General features: G+C 38.2%; 2 protein-coding genes and 1 long non-coding RNA gene across 3 annotated transcripts; 1 reads left to right on the forward strand and 2 right to left on the reverse strand.

The window, feature by feature from the left end:
* The first annotated feature begins 799 nt into the window (after window positions 1-799).
* On the forward strand, window positions 800-16,948 carry LOC309484185 (C-C chemokine receptor type 2-like). The gene is made up of 2 exons (XM_082150461.1): window positions 800-915; window positions 14,093-16,948. Exons 1-2 carry the CDS (start codon window positions 867-869, stop codon window positions 15,067-15,069), a joined length of 1,026 nt encoding a protein of 341 aa, XP_082006587.1. The 5' UTR covers window positions 800-866; the 3' UTR covers window positions 15,070-16,948.
* On the reverse strand, window positions 4,656-7,750 carry LOC309483681 (E3 SUMO-protein ligase ZBED1-like). Its single transcript, XM_082149615.1, has 2 exons — window positions 6,531-7,750; window positions 4,656-6,056 (listed from the first exon to the last, which is right to left on the reverse strand). The coding sequence occupies exons 1-2, from the start codon at window positions 7,405-7,407 to the stop codon at window positions 5,044-5,046; spliced, it is 1,890 nt and encodes a 629-aa protein (XP_082005741.1). The 5' UTR covers window positions 7,408-7,750; the 3' UTR covers window positions 4,656-5,043.
* On the reverse strand, window positions 15,914-19,873 carry LOC309484283. The gene is made up of 2 exons (XR_014200818.1): window positions 17,744-19,873; window positions 15,914-17,712 (listed from the first exon to the last, which is right to left on the reverse strand). It is a non-coding gene; the product is annotated as an uncharacterized lncRNA (long non-coding RNA).
* Between the last annotated feature and the right edge of the window lie 415 nt (window positions 19,874-20,288).

Consider the following 20,288-nt stretch of genomic DNA (forward strand, 5'->3'; position numbering starts at 1 on the left):
TAGTATCTAAAAAATAAGTACTAGTAGCATGAAAATAGAGACTTTTAAGGTTTTAAGGATTAAATGTTAACACGGCTTGCCATAGACAGATCTCCATAGAAGTTAATGGCAACAATGTGAAATGTGTTACTAGTAACAAAAGAATAGTCACTATCAAAATAAGTAGTAGTATCTAATGAATAAGTATTAGTATCTATTTAATAGGTACTAGTATCTAATGATTAATAAGTACTAGTTACTAATGAATAAGTACTGGTATCTAATTTACCAATTTAATAGGCACTATAATCGAATGAATAAATAGTGTCTATTCAATATGCACTAGTATCTAATGAACGAGAACCAGTATCTAAAAAATAAGAACTAATATCTAATTAATAACTATCTTTTAAAATGGTAGGCTACTCGTATCTAAAGAATGCACTAGTACCTAAAGAATAAGCACTAGTAGCTAATGAATAAGTAACTTACTAGTACTTAATGGAATAGATACTAGTAGACCTATCTAAAAAATAAGTAGCCTACTAGTAGCATGAAAGTAGATACTAGTAGGTTATTTAGCTGCGTACGGCGTTTTGCTGCGTATTGCGGAAAAAAAGGTAGTCCTACATAACAAAATGTATAAAAAAAAAAAACTGTTGATATCAAGTTCGAGTTCATGAGTTCGCCTACCAATCGTATGAGAGAAACACAGTTTTCACTCTCAGTCAAACTACTATTACTAGCCAATCAGAAGAAGAATGGGGCGGGTCTTGGAAAAATTGTTGTTGAGATCCAGCTGCAAGTGCGCAACCGAGTCCTACTAAGCATAGACGCTGGAGCGGAGACGTCACGTTGGAGAGTAGCAAGCAAACATAGTCGGCAGGATGGAGAGTAAGTTTATGAAGCCTGGGGAAGACGTCCTAATTGATAAAGGTCTTAAAAATAGGGGCTTGGATAGCAGCACCCATGATTTTGGGGTGTGTATTGTGCATGGGATTATTATTTTGTGTTTCCTAACGCTTTACAACAAGGTTGTGTGTGTTACCATTTGCTTATGTAACACATATTCATAGCTGCCAACTTTTGAGTTTTGCTTGGAGTGAGATTTGGGGGGGGGGGGGGGGGGGGGTGTTGTTGGGATGTAAAAAAATAATCTTCCATCACAATAAGTGTATTGTGATTGTCAAAACATTTTAGTAACTAAACTGAATTTTATTAGGTTTAGTGACAACATGTTACAATGTTTATATGGTACAATGTCTGGCAAGCTACGTTTTTTATTATTGCTTGAAACTAATTTCAGGATTTCAACTCAGTTCAATTCTTGTGATTTGATTTAATATTGACTAATTTGGATAAATATTAGGTAGGCTACACAAAGGCATTCATTTTTCTCAAGAAAAAAAAAATCTCACCTAATGCTGTAAACATACAGAGAGCCCTATCAGCTGGCAGTATTATTTTAGGTTAAAAATAACTCAAATTAAATATAATGCGTTTTTTTATTATAATAACAACTTTATTTAATGATATAAGTAAAAAATATAATAAATATGTAATATAGTAGCCTACACATATTTAGCAAAATACTCTCTTTTTTTTTCTAGCCAACTAACGTGCTATAGCCTATATTATGGTCATCAAATGGCTTTCCTGAGGTAAATGTTATGTGACATAATTGTTCTCCAGAGCTCTGTTTTATTGACCCTTTCCGCGGTTGAAAAACACTGATTGATCGATATTATGTATGATGAATATACATTTCGGTAAGTTGTACTGTTTCTTTTAACAGTGTTCATTCGTGTTTATTTACTATTAGCTAGTAGAGATGATCGGTTCACGTGCCGTTAGGGATCTGTCACGTCACATTTACAAGCGCCAAAACGGTATTTATTGTTTGAATTTCGTAATAAAATTGACAGAATCTGAGAGCTGAGATTTTTTTTGATATCATAAGTAACCTGCTCTGTCTAGTCTGTCGGTCTCCGTGTCCTCTTTGCTTCGCGATTTTTCTGTGCGTGAGAAAATGGATGTGTGGCGTGTGAAAAGTGTTAATTGCGTGAGTCTCAAGGTGAATGTGTGAGAGTTGGCAGCTCTGCATATTACATTTTGAATTTGGTATCATGAATTAATCAATATCTTTTAAAGCATACCTTTTTTTTATTATCTTGAAATACATCATTAGAAATGTCCATTTTTAACTAGGAATGCACCAATACCACTTTTTTTCCCAGAACTAGGCATACCGATACTTTCATTTTTGGTACTTGACAGTTGTGTATTTTCACTGCATTTGTAATTTTTAAATATATTAGGTAGAGAAAATTTATATGAATCATATTCATTGATTTATTTTTGTTTAGCAAATAAATATTTCCTTCAGTTACTTTCATGCTTAATTATGCATTTTAAAATGTATTTAGCCTCTGTTTCACTGCTCATTCTATTGCTCTATCATTATTTTATCCTTTATTTAATAGAACAGCACATACATATTTACTGGCCTGGTTGCGTCAGTGGTTCAAATGTTTAGATACTAGTGAAATATAACAATTCTCTATTACAATTTTGATACAGCAAAAACTACTAGCCTAATTTATGTAAATTTAAAACATTATTAAAGACAAGTAAACAGTCAGTAATAAAATAAGAACAAATAATCAAATTACAAATGGCACAAATTTTCAGGTCTAACCTTAGTTCACTGGTACAGAATTTGAATAAAGTAGGGTAATCAAATGTAAACTAGATGTACCGCATCGCGGTACAAAATATGACCGCCGCTCAGGCCTTCACTGGCTTTCCACAAAAATAAATGACGTGGAGTAATTTGGCTGTATTGCGTGTTTATGTATATACCTAAAAAAAGTAATAGTATGTGTGTTTGTGTGTGTGTGTGTGTATGTGTGTGTGTTTGTGTATGTGTGTGTCTGTGTGTGTGTGTGTGTGTGTGTCTGTGCGTGTATGTATGTGTGCATACTGTATTGTGAAAAGTGCTATACAAATAAACTTGACTTGACTTGACTTGCATACATGTGTGCGCGTGTGTGTTTGTGTGTGTGTGTCTGTGCATGTGGATTTGTATGTGTGTGTATGGGTGTGTGTCTGTGCGTGTGGATGTCAGTGTGTGTGCATGCTTGCGTTTGTTTGTTTGTATTCCTGCATGTGTGTGTGTGACAGTATCATCCTAAACCAGCAACCCTTGGCTCAACAGCACCATCTACAGGCCGATGAGTGTACAGTCACTAAATGTGCACATAAATGAATTTATTTTATATCCCCCCATGGATGAAATTCTACAAAACTTAGCGGAGGATACCCCCAGAGGTTGTCAAGTTAATCATACACATGAAATATGGTGCAGTTCTGAACATCTCCACTGAAGATAGGGGCGATTAAAGCAGAATAATATTGCATTTTCATTTTTTATGGGAGGGGCGCAAATCACAAATGAGTGATTATGGGCTAGGTTGATGTGGGCCCTTAAGAGCAACATACCATAAAAATGTCTTCATCCTCGGTGCCACGGTTCAGGTAGTTATTTAGGAAAAACTGCATTTTTTGGGGTTTGGGGGGGCCCAGCGCGGGGGGGGGGCTTCTTTTCCGTAGAAGTGTAGTGGGGCTACATGCCCACCAAATTTCATGTTCCCCGGTGCTTCGGTGTCCCTGGTATCGTTGACGAAAAATTTACGGGGGCCCCAGCGCGGGGGGGGAAGTGGCCCCCGGGGACCAAACGAAATTTTTCAGTAAAAGTCTAGTAGACCAACATACCATAAAAATTTCTTCATCCTCGGTGCCACGGTTCAGGTAGTTATTTAGGAAAAACTGAATTTTTTTGGTTTTGGGGGGGCCCAGCGCGGGGGGGGGGGGGGGAGTGGCCCCCGGGGACCAAACGAAATTTTTCCGTAAAAGTCTAGTAGACCAACATACCATAAAAATTTCTTCATCCTCGGTGCCACGGTTCAGGTAGTTATTTAGGAAAAACTGCATTTTTGGGGGTTTGGGGGGGCCCAGCGCGGGGGGGGAGTGGCCCCCGGGGACCAAACGAAATTTTTCCTTAGAAGTCTAGTGGGGCTACATGCCCACCAAATTTCATGTTCCCCGGTGCTTCGGTGTCCCTGGTATCGTTGACGAAAAATTCAGTAAGGTGACAAAAAAAAAAAAAAAAAAAAAACTTTGACAATCCCTATATGACCGCTTTCGCTAGCTACGCTAGCAGCGGTCATAAATATTTCACTGTATAAATATAGACAAATTTTTTACTAAAGTTACAAAAGTAATTCAATCAAGAGCAGTGAGTGTTTTGATTAACATTAAAAACACAGCAGCAGGTTTATTAAACTGCTGTCCCTTGAAGACCATGGATCCAATATACTAATGCACAGATTCAATATATGTTGTATACATTTTATTTCTCAACTGTTTACATTCACTTCAAACATTACCAATATGTTTACTAGGATACTGGCTAAGACAGACGTTTTTACTAGGGTGTGCGATATTGACAAAAACATGGAGACAATCAGCGCGAACGCTGATTGCGATGAAGATCGGCTGAGAGAGAGTGTGTGTGTGTGTGTGTGCGAGAGAGAGAGAGATCAACCCTGGTTCATGACAGCCCTATTGTGTCTTATTATTATAAATCAATTTGAATAAATTTATGAAATTGACACAAAAGATTGTTGTGTGCATATTAGGGGTGGGCGATATGACCTAAAATTAATATCACGGTATTTTTCATCTTTTGAACGGTGACGGTATAATATCACGGTATAACTTTTTTTTGGTACATTTTGGGAGGAGTAGCCTGTCCTGTCTCTCTTTAGTATGTGAATAAAGTTAATATTTTTATAATATAATAAGTAAATGGTAGGTATCCTTATCAAAAAGAGAAATGGGAGAGTATTATGCATTCTCAACATTTATTTTGCAAAAAACCTAAAGATCTTACTTAACAGTGTACAACAAAACAAAAATTAGCAGTGTAATAACACAAGAACAGTGTAATAATGTGTACTTTTCTCAAAAACTAACTCTCTCTTCAACTGAACTCTGATGAAACTAGACATTCAAGTTCTTTGCCAGGAACACCAACTTGTCAACATTTTCTGGCTTCAGTGATGCCCTGGAGCTTGTTACAATATTGCCCCCTGTGCTGAATGCACGCTCGGAGGGTGAGCTTGTGGCTGGGATGCATAAGTATTTTTTTGCCAGACGGCTAATGCGCGGGAAGTGGGAACATTGGAGACGCCACCACTCCAGTGGATCAGAGTCACTGTCAGCCGTCACCATCAGCAGGTAGCCATCTAGCTCCATGTCAATGCCCTGCTGCTTTGGTGGTGCACTGCTACACTTTTTGAAGAAACTGCCCAGGCTGTGTTTGGGCTTTTTCAGTTGTACAGTGCTAGTTTCCCTCTCGCTTTGGTCCTCTGTGGAAGAGGCATCTGTGGCTGTCTTCTCCTCCAGTGCTTTGGTTTCTGTAGCTACTCTGCTCCTCACTTCCTCCAACTTTTCAGGTGACATGTAGGTGGTCTTGAACCGTGGGTCCAGGAATGTTGCCATGTTGAGCAGCTCATCAGTGGCAGGATCTTTGTATTTTTCATTCAAATAATCCAAGACCCTCTTCTTGATGTCCTCGCACAGTCCTGCTTTGTCTTCTTCTGGCTTCAAAATGTTTGTATTGAGTAGATGGAGGACTGGCTTAACATAGGAGACACTAACATACTCCTCTCCTGACAGGGCATCTGTAAAATCTTGCAGAGGCTTCAGTGCTTTGGTTATGGCCTCCAACACATCAATGTCTTGCCAGGTGGGTAGAAGGTGGCGTGACTTTTGGTCTGCCGCCAGGACTTGAGTGATGGCCTTCTCCTGCTCCAACACCCTTTCCATCATTTGGACACGGGACCCCCACCTTGTTGGGGATTCTGTGATCAGCTTGTGGGGGGGCAGGTTCAGCTCTCTCTGTGCACTGGTCAGGGCATTCTTCTTTTTCCAGCTGTAGGAGAATGTGCTGACCACTTTTTTGCACATACCTGTGGCCCGTGCAACTCGAGCATCATGTTGGACACTCCTCTCTGGGAAGTAAAAAGAACGGATAAAAATATTAGCATAAGTGGGAAAAGTAGGTTATCATAGTTGAAAAACGTAATAAACCATTAACTGTAGAGCAGAATAAGTATTTATTGTATGGACACACTGAACATTAGGCTATTACAAATCTAATAGGCCATGTTGGTATGTTGGTCAATATTTTGCTCATTCCTGCACAAATAGTACAGCTTTTTCATTTTAAATACATTTATATTGTACATATTTTTAATAATATTTTTCATATAATCTGATGATAATTTAATTTTATATTTATGTTTTTTTTTTACTTTCTGATCCGGTCCCCAGAGGAATCACGGCTAAACAATACTAACAATGAAAAATACAATACTAATGTGGTGGCCTTAAATTTGTTTTTGTTTTCTTTTTTTAATACAAACAGAAAAGGACTTGACAAATTTTCTGAATATAAAATGTTAGGTTTAGAAAGTGTAACTTACCAATAGCGTTGTGCAGTCTGTGTCCAAAACATGCGAGTCTCGTCCATTTATTGATTTCCAGAGCGCGCACCATGTTTGCACCGCTGTCAGTCGTCATGCACACCAAACGCGCTTCATCCAAGCCCCAGGCGGAAAGTGCATCCTTCAGTCCTAACGCAATTATTGCTCCGGTGTGGTCTTCGGGGAAGAAGGCGGTCTGTAGGCATCTGCTGCGCAACTTCCAGTCATCGTCAATGAAGTGGATGGTGAGGCTAATGTATGGCTCAGTAGTTCGGCTGGACCATAAATCAGTAGTGGCCGAGTAGGCTTCAAGGTGGCGAATTTCGTTCATGACTCTGTCCAGTACCTCCGTGTACAGCTCTGGCAGACACTTCTGGCTAAAAAATTTCCGACCAGGCAGCTCGTATCTTGAGTCCAGAGTGTGAACCACATGTCTGAAGCCATCTCTCTCTATGGTTTGAATGGGCACCATGTCCTTTGCGATATATAGCGCAATTGCCCTGGTAATATCTTTCCATTTCTTACTACTCTTGTCGTAAGGTGTAGCAGCAGTAAACGATGCCTTCAGTGAAAGCTGTGTAGTCTTGGGACGCGCTCCGCTGGTGCTGCTGGTCCCACTTGCGCTCGTTTTGGCCCGGGTTGCCTCTTCATATTCACGGGCGTGCGTGTTTTTTAAATGATGAAACAGGTTGCTTGTGTTTCCACCTCTTGCTGTCACAACACGGCGGCAAACCTTGCATATTACTGAAGTTTGCTCCGTGTCGGATGATTTAAAACCGAACCAGTTCCAAATAACGGAGGTTCCTCCTCTTTTTGGAACGAGAGTTACCTCTACAGTGGCCTCGGTCTCTCCGTCTGGTTCTGACACTTCACTCATCTCTTTTCAAATAGTATATAGGCTACAGGCCCGACCTTTCTTCACGATGTTTCACCAGTCGTTTAATGGCCACTCCGCTTTTACCTACCACGTGCAAGGCTGATACGAATGTGTTTTACTTTTTTATTTACAACAAGATATATAGTATAAGGACAGGTATTCAGACCACAACTGAACGTTTGAAGAAAATGTAATGCCTTATTATTTAGAATTAGATATTATTGATGTAAATGCAGCCGTTCAAGGAACATAATTGATTTATTACGGTATTGACGGTATTAGAAAATCCATGTCGTGGCGCAATGTCACACCGGTGATGACTATGACACCGGTGTACCGCCCACCCCTAGTGCATATAATTCGGTTTTAAAAATGGATTTACAAAGGTAAAAATGTCCATAAAAGGTAAAAATCTAGGCCAAGGTACCAGCACAATAACAAAATGTTGTCTAATCATCAGACAAAATCTCTAAAATCTCAGAAAATCTCGATACATCCGTTTTCTCTTCAACCTGATTTTGCCTGCTACTTCTAGTTTCCATTCTCCCTGTTTCAGTGCCAGATTATTGTTGCTTTGTAAGGCTGCAGTTACCGTCTACTCAGCCATTCCACTACTGGATACTTGTCTTGTACTGTCTCGTCTGCTTATACTGTGCTCTGCCCAGCCATCCTGCTGCTCGTGGCCTTCAACTACTCCTCAACCTGCCATTCTGCAACTACTGGTCTAAGACTGTGTTATCCTCGCTGACCACTGCTATCCAGCTCGGGGATCCCTGCTGTTTCTGTTTCATTAAGCCATGTCAATTATAATTGTGTTAACCAGTTCTGTGCCCGCCTGGTGGCTGACTGCCTTTGTTCTCTTTACAATTAAAACTTTGTACCTGCATTCGCTCTTGGGTCCTTATCCTGACAACGGCTGTTAAAATAGTTCTGTCAGGACCACTACCGTCAAATATGATTGACAATTAGCATACAGTTTGGATTGGCGGTATGGTTCCGTTCTGGGCGAGAACTCCCTGCGCATCCATGCAGCCTAGCATGGATAAGAGCAGGGAGAGCAGCAATAATCCCCCTTGGGGTAAACAGAACAGAACCAACATGAAAATTTGCAAATATATTTAATTATATATATATTTAATATAAAACATATATTAGTCTATACGTCAGTTACACTGTACACATTTTTTTCATGTTATGTTTACATTTTCATAAAAGTTTCATAAGAAATGTTAGGTAATGTAGGGCCCAAAGTTTTAAAGTTTAGACACTCACACACAGATATATAACGCCTATTTTAAAAGCTTTTTTGTAAAGAGATATAAATATATTTATTTGCAACCGTTATGTTAACAGCATTATATTTCTGTAGTAAGAACAGCTATTCAGCTGATGGACACCCCCTGTGTTGTCATGGGAACATCCCAGGTGAAAATAATGAGGAAATCACGTTGTCTTTCGTTGCTCCCTTCATTAAGTGCGTTCCAAACGGCTACATCATGGCACACTAGTGCCCTGCTCACTCCAAAGTCCCACTTCAAGGACTCTGCCGTCTGCCCTTCGAAGGGAGCAGGGCATAGGGATGCTCATGAGCAATAAGCACGTCCCAGCCGGGTTCGTCACTTATTTGGTCCCCCTGGAAACATTTCCGTTGGCTCCTGCGTGGAGGCATAAAGTCTGATGAAGTCAAAGGAGAAGCCCATAGAGAGTCATAAAGTTGCTCCTGCTCCTCATGGACAGCTCCTACTCACGCTCTGCGTCTCTGCAAGATTCGGAAGGGAATGATTCAGATTTCTTTTGGCACAGCTACTAGAAGACTTACAACTGTCAGACAGGCTGCTCACGTCACATCTACGTCATCAAGCTCAGTTTGAGTCTGCGCAGTACGCTCAGCCATCAGGAAGTGAGTGCTTCTGATTTGCTTCACTTTTCTCCGTTGAAGTCTATGGGGTCGCTGTGTCCATTTCTTTTACTGTCTATGTTTGCAGCGCGTTTCTGTATTTGGTTGTGTTGTGAACTTTTTGTTTCGCTGGTGCTCTAAGCGATGTTGGGTGAAGTCACTTCTTGTTGACGTTCAAAGTATTGTCAGAGCCCGTCTACGGAGAGCCTGGCCACTCCCTATTAAGTCCTATTGTACCGAATTTTGGTTGTAGTTCCACCAGAGTTCCACTGGGGGCGATCACCCATGAGTGCAAAATGAATGGGAGTCTATGGAGCTAGACGGCTAAATAATCTCAGATTTGATTGTAGGTTTTGCAAGTTCAACATGGGTTATAGGTCGAAAGTTGAATGAACGAGTACTTATGTCCTTTCGATTTCTTACAGATTGAGTTGTTGTTGCCCATAACACGCTAGCATTCTGCTAATGAATGCTGATTGGTCAGTGAGGGACTGATTACGACAAGAGATACCGCTTGATGGCATCGTGTGTGTGTGTGTATTTTCGGCGTGGTCTTTTAAAACAACAAAACAAAAACTCTTCTAGCACGTGTATTTACCTGTGTCAGCTGTGTTGTTGATGCCTCAAGAGAAAAGAAAGAAAAGAAAGTGCAGAGCACCAAAGTGACTGAAGGATTGCCGTAAAGCAGTATCTTTGGTCGTACGACGTCATTGACATTTTAAAAGACTTTTTAAAGCAAATAAGTGACTAAAAAAATCGAACACCCAGCAATGTTTAATTTCTTTGCATCTCCTTTCGAATACAACATTCAAATTACTAGACAAAAAATTATATCCTGAGAAAAGTGGATTTTGAGGGGTATAGCGCCATAGACCTCCATTCATTCTGCACTCGTCCTGTGAGCGCCCTCATATGGAACCAGAGTGGAACTGCAACCAGTTCAGAAGCCGGAAGTTTACTGAGAGTGGAAGTTCTCCACTTATTAGACATTCTCTGGTATTGTCAAACAAAACGGAGGCTAGTTCGACCCTCCCTCCTCCTCATCCAGTCCCCTCCCCCTCCATTCTGTGCTTCCTGAAACAGTCATGAACCATTTAGAAAAACCAAACTGGATTTAACCACCTGTCCAGCAAAAACAGAGCCACCTGAATTTCGGATTGGAAGCCCTTCTGCCTGCGGAGTTCTCGCCACCTTTTGAACGCTTTTCCGATGTAAATTCAGGACTTCGCGTTCCTTCTCCTTTTCCCTCTTCTTTGTTATTTGTTCATCGGAACGTCGTATCTTTGGTCGTGTGTCGGCCATATCAAAATTCTCAAGAATATAAATGTTTAACGTTAGTCGTTGTCGTTGTCTCTAGGACATCTCTCCTCTAGCTAACTTCCCTCTTCATGCTTCTCTCTCCTCCACTCTCCATACACCCCCCTTCATGTGCATGCGTACGTTTAAGTGTACTATAAGTGTAAGAGTAGTAAACTTTAAGTACACAACTAGATTTCTCATTTGTAATGCATCTATACTACAAGTAAACTTAAAAGTATACTAGTAGTTTACTATTTTAATACAAGTGTACATTTTTTAGTTTATGAAAGTACACACTGAAGTGTACTCTCAGTAAACTACTAGTTTAGTAGTAAGTTGCAGTTTAGTAGTTAAACTTACTTGTAAGTTTTCTTTCAGTGAACATAACATTATATTTATAGTTTACTATTTATATATTATTTTTGCACTATGTTCAAATGTAGATATTATTTTTTATTCTTGAAAAATACCTTTAACTGTACTTTAATTTTAAAAACATTTTATTAGCTTCATGCATCCTTTTTTATCAACACTTGAATATCGGTAAGTTTCATAAAGAAAGGCAACATTTTAAAAAAAAAAGTAAAAAAAACAAACACATTTTTGTCAAAGACCACGCCTTGATCAGATTCAGAACGATGGAGTAGATCGAGTACAACACCCCCAAAGCTTCACAGTCGTTTTCTCTTCATGGGTTACGCTTCATTTCATTTGGTAATATTAAGCAGTTTTGATTTACATGCTGTTTAATGTTTGATGATCACGTTATTTTACATTTGCATGAGCAATCTTCTATCACTTGTTCCAGCTTCTTCTGAACGGATAGCTGGAAAATTCAGTCAATGGTGGGGAAAGAGTAAAGTAGAATTATGCTGCGTTCCAGTCCAAAATTGTCATGCCCTTCACTCACTAACTTCCCTCCGTCTCGTTCACTCGGATGTACGTCATTGCTTACGAGTGCCCACTACTGGCGGAAACTGCAATGGGCTGAATTGGAACGTCCTAAGCCCTTGATCACTTGGAATCAGCTGTGGAGTTTATTTATTCATTTATTTATTTTTCCCTTTAAGAATTTGTTTAATGCAGCATCCAAATGTTTATAGGTGTGTTTGGGTTGTTTTAAAAAAAAAAAAAATTGAATTAATCATAGAGTTGCTTGTTGTGGTGGTGATTAGATGAGATCTGTGGGGACGTCACAATCGTACTGCATTGTGGGACATGTAGGTGCCTGAAGTGTACATATGAAGTAGACTCGCTTTCTCGGTCAAAATCGATGGAACAAGGGTCTGTACATATAAACTTCCCTCGTCCACTTCACGAAGTGGAACGCACTTCAAAATGGCGGCAGAGATTCCCCCTAGGGGAAGTGCTTAGAGAAGTTTGCAAGTGCGTGTCTAAAAGTGGACTGGAACGCAGCCTTAGAATAAATTCCTATACACTACCAGTGGACTAGCCTACACAAAAATTCAGATACGCAGAAACATATCTGTTTTATATCAATATTCTAATCAATATTTTCAAACAATGTAAGTTTCATAAGACTGTATATGAAAAACGATGTAAAAAAAGTATATTTAAAAGTCTACTTGATCAAAAGAGTTAACACAATTACAAGCCAAGTATACTTTAAATACTTAATTATACTTTTAAGTATATCTCAATCAAAATATTGAGTTCAAGTACAGGCCAAATATACTTGGACTTTTCTCTCAGTAAAGGTCAAGTACACTTAAGTGTAATTTTAAGTATATTTCTGAGAAGTAGATAAAGTATATTTCTGAGAAGTATATAAAATGTAGACTGAAAGTATACTTTCTTATTTTTAGTTATAAAAAGAAGTATACTGATAGAACACTTGAATTAACTTCTTTTTCGTAAGGGTGCAAAGGCGGTGTGTCTTATCTGCAACATAGTTGTCGCTGTTTGCAAAGAATAGAATATTAGACATTTCATGACATCTATTTTAGAGGTGTCTAACGATCCACAGACTCTTTTGAAAGTCTTTCAGATTTTTTAAAAGCTATCAATTCATCTCAAAATAAAACATTGCTGCAAAAACGTTCTCGTTCTTTTATTTTGAAGGCAAAATCACTGAAGACGAAGTTATTGTGAGTAACTGTTGCTGTCATGACAGATCTATTTCAGCTATCAAAATAATCTGACCAAGCCAAGCATGCTTGTTTCTGTTCAGCTAGCAACACTGGGCATCAACCACACGGCATACGTTATACCTTTTCATATACTGTCTACTTTCTATGTATAACAGTTCTATCTAATAACGTATTAGACAGGACTGTTAGACAGATCGTAAACTGATGAACGCGAGCACTCACAGCGCCTTCAAAATAAAAGTCACAACAACAAGCGCAGCTTACGCCACTTCGGAGTTCCTACTGGCGGTGCAAATGCAACTGGGAAAACGTTCCTAGGGGCACCATTAGTTCTCGGGGAACCACCCTGGTGGCTAGTTCCTAGAACTAAGTTCCTAGAACTTTCCGGTGCGAAAGCCCCAAAAGAACAAAGGGAACAGAGGAAATTACTCACTGCTCTTGACTAAAGAACTTTTGTAGCTTTAATAAGGATTAATCTATATTTAATTAATATTTTATGCAGTGCTTGATCATTTATTCAATTTCTGTAGACTATTGTTCTGTGAATGTTAGACAGGTAGGAATAGCACAGGTAAATATGACATTTATTATAGGTTTATGAGGGTTGTGTTAAGTTTAAAATTTTTGAAGACTAATAAATGTAAAAAAAAAAGCACTGTAATGTTGAATATATGAATATATATATATATATATATATATATATATATATATATATATATATATATATATATATATATATATATATATTGCTCCCACTTTGTTATAATACCACTAACAGTTGACCATGGAATATTTAGTAGTGAGGAAATTTCACGAATGGACTTATTGCACAGGTGGCAACCTATCACGGTATCACGCTTGAATTCTCTGAGGTCCTGAGAGCGACCGATTATTTCACAAATGTTTGTAGACGCAGTCTGCATGCCTAGGTGATTGATTTTATACAACTGTGATTGGATTTGATTGGAAAGTGATTGGAACACCTGAATTCAACGATTTGGAGGGGTGTCCCAATACTTTTGGCAATATAGTGTATATGAAGAGTTCAGATGCAAAAGCCTCTAAGTGCCATCTGAAATTATCTGATCTGATCATTTTTATAAAGCTTGTATATTTAAGTTAAGTAATTTCACTTAAATGGCAGTTAATAGGTAATTTGCATTGCCATTTAAGTGAAATTATTGAACTTAAATATACAAGCTTGATAAAAATGATCATTCTAGAAGAACATTTCAGATGGCACTTAGAGGCTTTTGCATCTGAACTCTTCACATATTATATTATATTATATTATATTATATTATATTATATTATATTATATTATATTATATTATATTATATGACTTATTGTGTTCTTTGTGTGCCCTCCAAGCTACAGTGACAGACAGCTATGGTGCCTACTATGACCAAACAGAGATTCCTGGAATCCCATGCAACAATGGCAACACAAAGGCCTTCAGTGAGGTTTTCCTTCTCACCCTGTACAGCATAGTTTTCATTGTTGGCTTCATCGGAAACGGCCTGGTAGTGTGGGTCCTGATCAGATACCGTCAGAAATCCAATATGACAGACGTGTGCCTCTTCAACCTAGCCCTATCTGACCTGCTCTTTCTTGTGTCACTCCCTTTTTGGGCTCACGGTGCCATAGATGAGTGGATTTTCGGCAAATTCATGTGTCATACCATAACAGGTTTCTTCATGATAGGCCTCTATGGCAGCATCTTCTTCATGGTCCTAATGACATTGGATCGCTATGTCGTCATCGTCCATGCCCACAGTCTCTTTTCCAGAAATCGGTCTGCAAAAATGCGTTTGATTCTGGCCTCATTTGTATGGATGCTCAGTCTGTTTTCATCCCTCCCTAATATTATTTTTGCCAAAGTGAAAAATGATTCAGGCATCAAAACATCCTGTGGGACCGATTTTCCTGAAGGTACAGCCTGGATGTCATTTACTTACCTTCAGATGAACTTCCTGAGCTTGATTATTCCCCTGATTATTATGAGTTTTTGCTATTCCCGGATCATCCCCACTCTGCTCAGCATAAAATCACAAAAAAGACACAAAGTCATCAAACTCATCCTGGCTGTGGTGACAGTTTATTTCCTCTTCTGGACTCCATATAACATTGTCATGTTTCTCATGTTCCTGCAGAGGAAAGGCTACTTGCTTTCTTGCGACTGGCATACTAATTTGAGCCTTGCCATTCAGTGGGTGGAAACTATCGCTTTAAGCCACTGTTGCCTCAACCCTATTATCTACGCCTTTGCTGGACAGAAGTTCAGAAGAGCAGTTCTTAAAGTCCTAAAAGATAAATTTCCATTGTGCTTCAGCCATTGCACAAGTTTGTCTTGACAGTTATCTGAACGCAGAAGCTCAGTCTTCTCCAGATCTTCTGAATGCACAAATTGCTCCTCGACACAAATTGCATAGAGCAAACTTGTTTTCATTCTGATTTGTTATATTTTTACCATCCCCAAGTTCCCCTTTTTACTGAATGTATCGAGATTATATTGAAAGTTGTCCTTCTTCTGTTTTTTGACACTTTTGTTTGACAATAATGATGTATGTTAACCTTCACAAGGATGCCAACGCACTGAAAAGCGTTCTTTGTTTAAATTAGCTCAAAGTTACAGTTGTTCATATGTGTCAGGAGTTATGAATATGAAAAACAGAGTCGATATTTTTGTTTGAAATATGAGCGTCAGCCGCTCCCATTCAGAAAAAATCTCCTGTACGGTTGTCATGAAAATGCTTGACAAAACAACATCCCTCAGGGCTTTTAGTTCAAAAGCATGCACATTTGGAGACATATTGATAGATTCTCATGTTTCATACTCATATGTTTATGTCAAATTTCTATACAGAGGAGTAATATTTATTCAATTTTTACCCAAAATGCGCCGATGTAATCATTATGAGCACTGGATAATCTGAAGTACTGTGTTTTCAATTCATACTGACAGCCTGAGGCACATTTATGCACATTTATGGTGCGTTCAAGTCCTCCTGGGAAGTTCTTACTTACGAGGTGGGAAGTTGTGTTTTATGATGGTAGGTGCATTCAAGTCACTTCAGTCGGAGTAAGATGGCGGTGTACTTTCTTATTAATAATCTAATTAATTACACAAAAATACAGCAAGATTCTTAAACTCTATTTCTAGAAAATGAAGAACAAAGAAATGTGCATAATGTGTACTTTGTTTTTAATGTTTTTAATTAGTTTATGAAGCCACTGCAATCTTAATAGTTACATAATACATTGTGTTATATTATAATTCCATCATATTCTGTGCAGGCATTTAGCTTACTTTGCTGTAAACAGAAAAGCCTGACAATATCACAGCTAATTACCCATAAGTATTGTGGTATTCCGCCATGTTTCTCACAGACACGTCCCCAACTCGTAAATATCAGGGATTAAAGAAAATCCCGAGCTTCCCACTCATATTTACGACATTCCAGGAAATCCCTGACATAAACAAAGCTTCCAGAGATCGAAATATGGTGTATGGTTTATCTATGTTCTTCATGCCATGTTTGGTATTTTCATATTAGATTATATTTATAATGCATTGCTAATTGACATAGCCTTTATCATTGTGTAGAATACTATAAAATAATATATTTTCTGTCTGTTTTGAAGCCACATCCGATTACAGAAGGTTATTTTAAAAACTTGGCATGCATTATAAAGTTAGTTTTAAGCAAACACATGGTTTTAATCTTATAAATTGTTGTGTATTGATGATGTGCTAAGCTAACATGTTAGCTAGCCCTAAGATGCACCTGCCACCATTTTTATGAATCATTTTGAATAGAAAAACTCACTGAAATGTTTCTTCTTTTTTTCAGTAAGGGCATTTGATACAGTTTCAAAGAAGGTGAAGTGAGAAGTTTGATCAAAGAAATTAGGGATTAAAACAGTGTGAATATTAAAGGTATAGCAGAGGATGTTTTACTTCCTGGTGGGTAGTCCTCCTATTGGTCCTCCTAATTGTCAATCATTCTGGTGAATCAATCAAACTTTTCAAAAAGTGGAGAGGGCGGGTCTTATCTAAAATTTGGAAAGATCCTCCGCTATACCTTTAAGTTGTCATTAAATCATTAGAACCATAACCAGGCCGGAGAGGTGTGAAGACTGAAACTGAATGGGTCAATTTTCACCACTAAACAATATAGACAATTGACTGAATGGATGCTTAGAAAATTACAATAAACATCATTTAGCATTTTTGAGTCTTCTCTAAATATAGTCATATGACATGATCTTCAAAAACATTTAATTCAATTCAGAATTTTAGACTTATTTTAATCTTCAGATTTGAAATATGACATGGTCACACATGTGGCTTAAGCTGTGCATTTCTAGATTAAAACAATGGCATTTTTCAATTTTATTTTCATAAAGATATTTCATAAAAATAAATTTCTAATAACTTTACAAAACGTTGAAGCTATTTATAACATTTCATAATGACAATAATTCATTATGAATTTACAATAAACTGTCAAGTGTCTGCCTTCAAATGAGATGATACTTGTGCTTTTAGTGCAAAGGGATCATGAACTGTATCTGTTTTAGTTTGGGTATGCCATTTTTTTGGTATTTTTCAAAAGCGGCTTTTTTGGCTAACATGTTACTGATGCAATCGTTCATTTCAAAACTATTTTCTGTATCATTTGCAAATATAAGCAATTTACATACAGGGAAGAACATCTTAGTAACAACGTCAAGTTCTGCATTCTCCTACTTAACTTGATGTTCACCACAGGGTGGAGTTCATGTAAGTATAATTTATGTAGTAATTATACTGTGGTAGATTTTTCTCTAAACCTAACTATCTGGGTCTCGTCTACAAATCGACGTCCCCGAACGTCTACTGTCGACGTTTAGTCTATCTGGGTCTCGTCTACAAATTGACGTCCCCTGGGTCTCGTCTATAAATCGACATCCCCATTCAATAATAGTCACCTAACTAACTTGTTTCCCATAAACTAGCTTACTTCCTAAACTAGCTTCCTAAACTAGCTTCCTGCGCAGGAATAATCGACAAACAGACCTGCAAATGTCCTTTAAATGCTTTAATCACGGCCAGGAGATCTTCCCGAGCAGTTCTCAGGGAATCTCTCCCAAGAAGCAAGGCCGGAGGATTTCAGGCAAATTCCAATGAGAATCCCACCAGATAACACGGATATAACAGTTTTTATAGAATCGAGAAAACAAATAAGACTAACATGTCACCTTCAATATGATTGGTTCAAAAGCCCCAACCCTTTTCCTCTGTCACTGGCACAAGCAAACTCTGTTTTTGTGATTACTTATCACAAGGTTTGGGAACTAGTCATCTGTCTAGTTTCACTTCCCTAATTGTTATTTATACACATACTCAAAGTCACAAGTTTTCCCCAAAGAGTTTGGAAACATTTAGAAGCATATGAATGTCGTTCCTGCAAGAAAAACAAGTGGTAGTTGATTAATTAAAGTTGATTAATTAAAAAATCCATCACAATACTAATATCTAGAAATTTACTTGTAAGTGTACTGTTTAAATATTAAATTGGCCTACTTTTTAGTCTACAAAAGTACACTTATAAGTATGTAACAGTATAACAGTCACAAGCCTGTTAAAGGGTAAGTTCTCTTCCTCACCACTAGGGGTACTAGAGGGCAACATGTGTGTGTATAACTTATGTAACATGGTAGAAGGACTGGGTGTATCATGAGCCGTTTCTCAATATGCATTCTTGTCTGTACTTGTGTTCTTGTGGACTTGTGAAACCTCATCAGTCGCTGCCCAAGTACTGTTCCAATTCAAAGGTCACATCTAGCCAAGTCCAGTTCAAATCCCCGGATGTGTTCTTGATCCGCCCCTTTTACCGAGGATGCATCGAGAGGTGACTTGTGCGGACTTGAGACAGACAGGTATCCCAGAATGCATCTCACACCAACCAGCAAGCGTCAATAGCAGAGGAGAAACCCCGCGTAATTTATAAATACTGCTGTAATTGTGTCACGAAATGTAGTTTTAAGAGTATTTCAGGCGAGAATGTAGTTGTTTAAAGCTCAAATCTTTGGTTTATTTATAAAGATAGCGCCTATTTGAAAATTTGATTGACGTTTTCGGAGTTGTGAGAACCAAGCAATCGGACGCTTGGTGCTCATGTACCCCGCCAAGAACAGCCTTTCCTCGGTTAGTGCTGCTGACGTTTGCCGCTGGCTCGGATGTCTCCAGTCTAGTGGTTTAACATGAGATATAAATAGTCTTGTGTATATCTAACGGACGATTTTTTTTTTTTTTTTTTTTATTTGTTTCATTAATCTATAATTTGTTCCCTGGCAAAACGTTAAGCTGAGGGCAAAGTGAAGTTTCATAGCTTTATTTAGTCTATTTAACTTTAACGTTGTAGCCTAGAGAGCTGACTTATGTTTGACTGAATCGTTTGCTTTATTATTGTATAGCTTCTTATACCTTTTAGGCTACTTATACTTTTATAATGGCTATTATTGATCATTAAAACTGCTTTTATTACCTCCCGCCTCGACTACTGTAATTCATTATATTTGGGTCTTCCTCAGTCATCCATTGCACGCTTACAGATGGTACAAAATGCTGCTGCAAGGCTGTTGACTGGGGCAAAGAAAACAGATCACATTACACCAGTTTTGGCCTCTCTTCATTGGCTACCTGTCTATTTCAGAATTCAATAAAAAATTTTGTTGTTTGTTTTTAAAGCTCTTAATGGTCAAGCTCCATCTTATCTCTCAGATCGTCTTATTCCTTTTTCATCCTCCAGATCATTAAGATCTTCTGATAGAGCTCTCTTAGTTGTCCCTCGTTCACGCCTAAAGACAAAGGGTGATAGGGCTTTTTCTATTGCGGCCCCCCGTCTCTGGAACCAACTTCCACTGGACATTCGCCTTGCAACGTCTATCACAACCTTTAAAATGACGTTGAAAACATATTTTTATTCCCAGGCATTTTAAAATTGGATTTTATCTATGTTCCTTTGTTTTATTGTATTGTATGTTTTGTTTATTTTATGTTATTCTTTGACTTTGTTCAGCGCTTTGGTCAGCTTTGCTGAGATAAATGTGCTATATAAATAAACTTTACTTACTTACTTACTTAATAAGAGCTCTACATCCCTTCCAGAAGTCTACGATCGGTCAATGAGCGACGGCTCACAGAGAGCCACAAAATCACTCTCCAGAACATTCTTATTCACGGTTTCTTGCTGGTAGAATGATCTCCCCACCCTCATCCGGAATGCAGAATCTCTGACAACATTCAAAAGACAGCTGAAAACTCATCTCTTCCGTGAGCACTTAACCTCTTAAAAAAAAAAAAAAAATAATCTTTCTTTTTCCTTTAATCCTCCTTTGTCTGGCTTATGCTACTCTAAGCAATGCCTGAACTTTGTATTTTGAGCACTTCTTGCATTGTTTTTGCTTCTTCATGATGACTCGCTTGACAAAGGCGTCTGCTAAATGACTAAATATAAGCAATCTTCTAGCACTTTTTTCTGCTTCACATTTGATTCAGAGATTCTGTACTATTTCAGAAGATGCG

This window comes from Leuciscus leuciscus (assembly GCF_965113295.1).
Source record: "Leuciscus leuciscus genome assembly, chromosome: 20".
NCBI classification, from domain to species: domain Eukaryota; kingdom Metazoa; phylum Chordata; class Actinopteri; order Cypriniformes; family Leuciscidae; genus Leuciscus; species Leuciscus leuciscus.

Bases quoted from the DNA above. Each gene is read 5' to 3' on its own strand.
- LOC309484185 (XM_082150461.1), top strand. From the start codon at position 867: ATGGAGAGTAAGTTTATGAAGCCTGGGGAAGACGTCCTAATTGATAAA. The intron at 916-14,092 runs GTCTTAAAAATA...TCCAAGCTACAG, and splicing joins AGACGTCCTAATTGATAAAG to TGACAGACAGCTATGGTGCC.
- LOC309483681 (XM_082149615.1), bottom strand. From the start codon at position 7,407: ATGAGTGAAGTGTCAGAACCAGACGGAGAGACCGAGGCCACTGTAGAG. The intron at 6,057-6,530 runs GTAAGTTACACT...TTTACTTCCCAG, and splicing joins CAGACTGCACAACGCTATTG to AGAGGAGTGTCCAACATGAT.